At 46.9% G+C, this 7685-nt stretch overlaps 1 protein-coding gene across 1 annotated transcript in view; it reads left to right on the forward strand.

Moving 5' to 3' along the window:
• Positions 1 to 3976: 3976 nt before the first annotated feature.
• The window catches only part of ERGIC3 (ERGIC and golgi 3), a 13998-nt gene continuing 10289 nt past the window's right edge, over positions 3977 to 7685 (forward strand). The window contains exons 1-4 of the mRNA XM_010854906.1: positions 3977 to 4129; positions 4267 to 4337; positions 4451 to 4538; positions 4749 to 4868. Of these exons, the coding sequence (XP_010853208.1) occupies positions 4042 to 4129; positions 4267 to 4337; positions 4451 to 4538; positions 4749 to 4868 (367 nt within the window). The 5' untranslated portion in view covers positions 3977 to 4041. The remainder of the gene's footprint in view (positions 4130 to 4266; positions 4338 to 4450; positions 4539 to 4748; positions 4869 to 7685) is intronic.

Consider the following 7685-nt stretch of genomic DNA (forward strand, 5'->3'; position numbering starts at 1 on the left):
CATTGGACCATCAGGAAAGTCCCAAATATACTTATTTCTTTTAAAAATAATTTTATTAATATTTATTTAGTTTTTGCTGTGCTGGGTCTTTGCTGCTGCTCAGGCTTTTCTCTAATTGTGGTGAGAGGGGGCTATTCTCTAGCTGCGGTGCACAGGCTTCTCATTGCTGTGTCTTCCGTGGTGGAGCATGAGCTCCAGAGTGCGTGGGCTCATTAGTTGTGGCCCCTGGGCTCTAGAGCACAGGCTCAGTAGTTGTGGTGCATGGGCTTAGTGACTCTGCAGCATGTGGGATCTTCCCAGCCCATATCTTCTGCATCGGTAGGCGGATTCTTCACCACTGGACCACCAGGGAAACCCTCAAATATACTTATTTCTTCGATGATTTAAGGAAAAGTTCATTTATCCGAGTCTCATGTAAGGTGAAAGAAGGCTGTGACTGGGCAGAATGAACCAAGGAAAGGGCCTGAAACCTTCCCTTCTCTGGTCAGGCTTAGGCTGCATCTACATGTGACCAGTGACCCCCTCTTCCTGCAACCCAGTGTGCAGAGTGAGGCACTCCCGTACAGGATCCAACTGCTCCCATGGCCAAAGGACCTCATGTTGATGGGGGAGGACTGGAAGCATTAAGGGGAAGCCTGACATTGTGAAGAGCTAAGTTTCCAACTGGTCAGCGTCTTGGTATCCTGTGACTTCTGCATCATGCTCACCTAGAAGAACTCTATGAAGAGAAAGGACTACCTACTTCTAGAATTCCTAAAGCAGAAAGTCTCTCCACTTTGCTGTCCCTATTACATTCCCTGATTTTTCCTTCACAGTGCAAGGCACATTCTCCTTTATTTAGGTAGTTAATTAATTACTTTATTTTTTTTTCCAAAAAATTTTATTATGGTAAAATACACATAACATAAAAGTTACCATCGTAACCATTTTCAGAGCACAGTTCAGTGGTTTATATAACATCCATACATTTTTTTGTTGTTTACCTCTTCCTACTCCCCACTGAAAGCTCCTCAAGAGTAAGTATGACTCACATCTTTGTTACTCACCATGGTATTGCATAACAGGGGATACAAGAAAAGGGAGTGAAGAAGTGTGTTTTAGTGGGGAACCCCACTGAGGAAGGAGGGCTTGGAAGTCAAACATGAATGGGCATAGAATGGACATATGACAGAGAGGAGAGGATAATTTCTGTCAACACTGTTCATGGGCATCCAACTGAGAATAGACTTCTCTTGCACTTGGTGGTGGTAGCTAATGTGTGGGAAAGACCCATGCTCTGGAGTCAGAAAAATCAGGCCTTGAAGCCCAGCTTTGCCCTGTTAACTCCCCCTGCAACCTCGGGCAAAGTCAGTCCAACTCTTGGCTTCTTTATCTACAAAATGGGGTTTGAAATAGCATCGACTTGCCAGGGCTGTTCTGATGTAGAATATGCTCAGTCGCTCAATCATGTCTCTTTGTGACCCCATGGACTGTAGCTCATCAGGCTCCTCTGTCCATGGGATTCTCCAGTCAAGAATACTGGAGTGGGTTGCCATTCCCTTCTCCAGGCTGATGTAGAATGGATAACAGTAATTGGCATGTTGTCAGTTTTCAATTAATATGCATTAGCCCTTTCCTTCTTCCATTCCTAGCAGGCTGTAGCCTGCAGACAGAAAGGGGGACTCAGCTTCTCCTGAGTCGGACTGCCACAATGCACCCAGCTTGTGTCCCTTCTCTTTCTCCTGGAAGCCTTCCCTGACCCAATGTGTCAGTAATTTTCTTCTATGGACTCTCCAGAGTTCCCTGAACCCCTCTTTACAAAGTTCTGGTCTGTGTGTGTGTGTGTTAGTTGCTCAGTTGTGTCTGACTTTTTGCAAGTCTATAAGTTGTAGCCCACCAGGCTCCTCGGTCCATGGAATTTTTCAGGTAAGAATATTGGAGCAGGTTGCCATATCCTACTCCAGGGAATCTTCCCAACCCAGGGACTGAACCTGCATCTCCTGCAGTGGCTGCTGCTGTTACTGCTGAGTCTGCTTCAGTCGTGTCCAACTCTGTGCGACCCCATAGATGGCAGCCCACCAGGCTCCCCAGTCCCTGGGATTCTCCAGGCAAGAACACTGCAGTGGGTTGCCATTTCCTTCTCCAATGCATGAAAGTGAAAAGTGAAAGTGAAGTCGCTCAGTCGTGTCCAACTCCTAGCAACCCCATGGACTGCAGCCCACCAGGCTCCTCCGTCCATGGGATTTTGGCAGATGGGTTCTTTACCACTAGAGCCACGTGGAAAGCCCAGAAGCTCTGATCTAATGCTACTGAAATGATTTGAGCTAGGCACCTCCACTAGCCATGCTGAGGAAAAGCACTGAGAGGCTGTTTGGGTAGAATTAACCCCAAAGCCTCTTGGTCCCAGAGTACTTTGAGGTCCAGAAGAAATGGGTTGGAATCAGGCTCTGCCATTAATTCCTACCATCTAGGCCAAGTTGGCTTTCCCTGGTGGCTCAGATAGTAAAGAATCTGCCTGCAATGCAGGAGACCTGAATTCAATCCCTGGGTTTGGAAGATCCCCTGGCGAAGGGAATGGCAACCCACTACTAGTATTCTTGCCTAGAGAATCCCTTATGGCAGAAAGTGAAGAGGAACTAAAAAGCCTCTTGATGAAAGTTAAAGAGGAGAGTGAAAAAGTTGGCTTAAAGCTCAACATTCAGAAAATGAAGATCATGGCATCTGATCCCATCACTTCATGGCAAATAGATGGGGAAACAGTGGAAACAGTGTCAGACTTTATTTTGGGGGGCTCCAAAATCACTGCAGATAGTGACTTCAGCCATGAAATTAAAAGACACTTATTCCTTGGAAGGAAAGTTATGACCAACCTAGATAGCATATTCAAAAGCAGAGACACTACTTTGCCAACAAAGATCTATCTAGTCAAGGCTATAGTTTTTCCAGTGGTCATGTATGGATGTGAGAGTTGGACTGTGAAGAAGGCTGAGCGCCAAAGAATTGATGCTTTTTAACTGTGGTGTTGGTGAAGACTCTTGAGAGTCCCTTGGACTGCAAGGAGATCCAACCAGTCCATTCTGAAGGAGATCAGCCCTGGGATTTCTTTGGAGGGAATGATGCTGAAGCTGAAACTCCAGTACTTTGGCCACCTCATGCCAAGAGTTGACTCACTGGAAAAGACTGATGCTGGGAGGGATTGGGGGCAGGATGAGATGACTGGATGGCATCACCGACTCGATGGACGTGAGAATGAGTGAACTCTGGGAGTTGGTGATGGACAGGGAGGCCTGGAGTGCTGCAATTCATGAGGTCGAAAAGAGTCGGACACGACTGAGCGACTGAACTGAACTGAACTGAGAGAATCCCAAGAACAGAGGAGCCTGGCGGGCTATAGTCTATGGGAAAGCAAAGAGTCAGACACTACTGAGCAACACACACACACACACACACACACACACACACACACAGGGCAAGTTACTTAGCTTTTCCACGGCCACAGTTTATCCTTGAGAAAAATGGATATAAAAGTCACACCGACTTTACAGAGGTGATTCTCAAGCTGTAACTGCAGGAAATAGCCTGGGAGTCATTCCTAGAGTTTCTGATCAGCAGGTTTGTGTCAGGGCACAATAGTGTGCATTCCTAACCAATTTCAGATGATAATGAGGCTGCCCTTTGAGGACACTGTGAAAACCACTGTTCTAGGAGGTTCCAAGTGTCTGATGTGAAACTCGAGGTGCAGCTCCGGGCACAAGGCAAGCGAATGCTGCTATTACTGTGTCTATCCGGTGGAGTCCTCTTCCAGGCACTCTGCTCCACAGAAAACCTAACCTCTTATTTCTTCACCCCCTCAACCACCCCAAGGGAGCCCATTCCAGCCGCCAAAGGCAGGAGCAGCACAGGTGGGCGGGGCGGCCTGAGTGAGAACGCAGCAAGGGGTGGGGCCAAGCGTGGGCATTGCTGCGCCTGCGTGCCAAGAGAGGGGGCGTGGCCCAAGCTCCGGGCCGGAAGCGGGAGGCTGCCGGGGCGGGCCCTCTGGCTTCCCCTTTCCGGCTGGTCCCCATGGAGGCGCTGGGGAAGCTGAAGCAGTTCGATGCCTATCCCAAGACTCTGGAGGACTTCCGGGTCAAGACCTGCGGGGGCGCCACGGGTAGGGCGTGGCGGGGTCGGGGTCGCGGGGAGTGGGGTGTCCTGGAGGTTGGCCGGGGCGCTTGGAACCTGTCCGGCCTGCCGGGGGCAGAGGGAGAGGGACAGAGGCCATTCTGACCCTCGCTCCCTGCCCTGCAGTGACCATTGTCAGTGGCCTTCTTATGCTACTATTGTTCCTGTCAGAGCTGCAGTATTACCTCACCACAGAGGTAAGGGGCGGGGCCTAGTAGGTGGGCGGGGCTTGGCATTATAGTGGTAGGAGCTTATGGAATGGGGCAAGAGAGGGTTGAGGTGAAATCTTACTAAGGTAGTCCTGCCCCAGGTGCATCCTGAACTCTACGTGGACAAGTCACGGGGGGATAAACTGAAGATCAACATCAATGTGCTCTTTCCGCACATGCCTTGTGCTTGTGAGTACCTCACCATGGGTGGGAATGGCAAGCCCCAGGGTTCTCAGATGGCTTCCAGGTTCACAGCTCCAGCCTTAGGTTCTGGACTGGACTCCAGGAGAGCCTCCTTCCCCTAGTCCACTGCCGCCCCAAAACAAGCTCAGCGTCCCCTTACTCTCCAAAACCCTTACCCTTAGGACACAGCCCTTTACCCTGACCTCCTGCTTCCAGATCTGAGCATCGATGCCATGGATGTGGCTGGGGAGCAGCAGCTGGATGTGGAGCACAACCTGTTCAAAAAACGGCTTGATAAGGATGGCTTTCCCGTGAGCTCAGAGGCAGAGCGTCATGGTAACTTGGGGGGAAGAGGCCAGATCTCAAATCCCAGAGCTGGACATGCCCAAGCCCTACCTTCTGGCAAGTGGGCTGTGACTGACTCAGTGATACGTGAAGCATCTAGGACCCAGAGGAGTCAAGTGGCTTTCCAAGGGTCCCCCAGCTATTAAGAGTCAGGGTGGGCTGAAATGCTGGCTTTTTAGCCTCTGTGTATTGAGGAGAGTACTCTACGTGGCTGTCATTCTAAGGTCCCGAATCCCTGCCTATTGTGGTTTAGTAACAGAAGTCGGAGGATGCGTCCTATGTGCCTTGGCGGAACTCCTATCGGTGGACCCAGGCTTCTCTGGCTGTCTACTTCCCTGTCCCACAGACTGACTTCAGCCCATAATGCTCTTCCCTCTTGGAATGCAGGAAGGCTTAAGTCTTTGTCCTTGAATTAGATTGCCTGAGTCTTTTGCAGCCCGTGCCCTTGGCTCTTAAAATGGTGATAAACAGTTGTACCTACCACATGGAATTGCAGGATCAAATGAAGTAATACATGTATAATGCCTAGTTCAGAGTGTTGTTCACTTTTAGCTTCCTTTCTTTTCTCTGTGTCCTCCCAGTGCCTCCATTAACTCAGTTTCCCTCCATAACAAAACCTTCCTGAAAGCTCTGATTTTTTCACACCTTAGAGATTGCTTTGTTGGTCAGCTTTATCATTTGTTCATTCAAATGTTGAACACCAGTAAAACAAATAGAATTTGCTTTAGGATTGGATATGGAGTCAAGGTCGATTCCAAGGCTTTGGTCTGAGTGAGTGAATGATTTAATGACCAGAGAAGGAAGAGGACTTTTGTGTATGGGTGGGAGAGGTGGGGGAATATATATATCTCCACTACTGTGTAACAAGTAACCCCAAAAGTTAGTGATTTAATTTAACAAACATTTGTTTTTGTCAGTTTCTGTGGGTCAGGAATTTGGGAGCAGCTTGGTTGGGTTGTTCTGACCACTGCAGTTGGCAACATGGAGGTCACTGGAAACTGAATAGAATAGTTTTGATACTGTTGGGGATGAAAATCTAATTACAGAGCAGAAAAGGAAATGGAGACATCAAGTATAGATAACCCTTCCGGGAGTTTAGCTGTAAGAGAAAGCAGAAAAGTGGGGTGGGGACTGGAAGAGAGTGCATGTGGGTTGGTTGGTTTGGTGTTGAGATTTAGCCAGGTCCTGTTGCTTCTGTCTTTTTAGTGGAGATTGAAAGCAAGGTCATTAGCTGAGAGTGGAGAAAGGGGAAGGGATTTTGGAAGCCTAAGGAGAGAGGAAAAGATATAAATTAGTCATCTCAGAGAATGGAAGAGTGAAAGGCATTAGTGAAAGGAAGTAGGATTGCCAGGCAGTCTTAAGGGAGGCACAGGAAGAAGTAGGCACAGAGAGTTGAACTCAGCTGGAAGGTGGGTTTTGCTATTCTTATACAATGAGGGGAGAGAGGAACAAGTGACTTGTGCTTGTGTGCAAGAGAAGAATTACAGCAGCGGACTAGAGATTTTTTTTCCAGCTTTGTGGCTGTGTACTTGGAATGTAGCATCATGTAAGTTCATGATGATTTACATACATATATATTGTAAGATGATTACCGTAGTAGGGTAACAGCCATTACCTCACAGTTACCTTTTTTGTATATGAGGTGAGAACATTTAAGATCTACTCTTAGCAACTTTCAAGTTTACAACATCGTTAACTATAGTCCCCATGCTGTTAGATCCCCAGAACTTATTCATCTTATAAGTGAAAGTCTGTGCCCTTTGACCAACATTTCCCCATTTTCCCTACCCCTGAACCCCTGGCAGCCAACAATCTACTGTCTTTCTATGAATTTGTTATTTTTAGATTATATGTAAATGAGACCATAACAGTATTTGTCTTTCTCTGTCTCACTTATTTCACTTAATATAATATCCTCAGGTTCACCCATGTTGTTGAAAATGGTAGGATATTCTTCTTTTTAATGGCTGAATAATATTCCAATATATACACATACAGAGCTTCCCAGGTGGCCCAGTGGTAAAGAATCCACCTGCCAATACAAGAGACACAAGAGACACAGGTTCGATCCTTCAGTCAGAAAGATCCCCTGGAGGAAGCAATGGCAACCACTCCATTGTCCTTGCCTGGAAAATTCTGTGAACAGAGGAGCTTGGTGGGCTACAGTCCATGGAGTCACAAAGAGTTGGACGTGACTGAATGACTAAGCACACACACCCACGTATACATATACATAATATATATTGGTTTGGGCAAAAACTTTGTTCAGGTTTCTCCATAAGATGTTCAGAATATATAATATTCCAATATATTCCTGTATATATATTGGAACATTACATATATATACCATATATATGTATATAGCTCTGTATGTGTATAAGTATGTGTGTGTGTATATATATATGCATACACACACTTACAGAGAGGCGCACAAGTCACAGTTTCTTTATCCATTCATTTGTTGATTGACTCATGTTGTTTTCACGTCTTGATTATTGTGGATGGTACTACAGTAAACATGGGCTACAGATATCTCTTCAAGATGGTGATTTCTTTCTTTCTTTTTTGTATATATACCTAGAGATGGGGATTGCTGGGACATCTGGCAATTCTATTTTTAATTTTTTGAAGGACTTCCATATTGTTTTCCATAATCAGATCAGATCAGTCGCTCAGTCGTGTCCGACTCTTTGCAACCCCATGAATCGCAGCACGCCAGGCCTCCCTGTCCATCACCACCTCCCGGAGTTCACTCAGACTCACGTTCATCGAGTCAGTGATGCCATCCAGCCATCTCATCCTCTGTCG

This window comes from Bison bison, unplaced genomic scaffold (assembly GCF_000754665.1).
Source record: "Bison bison bison isolate TAMUID 2011002044 unplaced genomic scaffold, Bison_UMD1.0 scf7180017864352, whole genome shotgun sequence".
Lineage (NCBI taxonomy): Eukaryota > Metazoa > Chordata > Mammalia > Artiodactyla > Bovidae > Bison > Bison bison.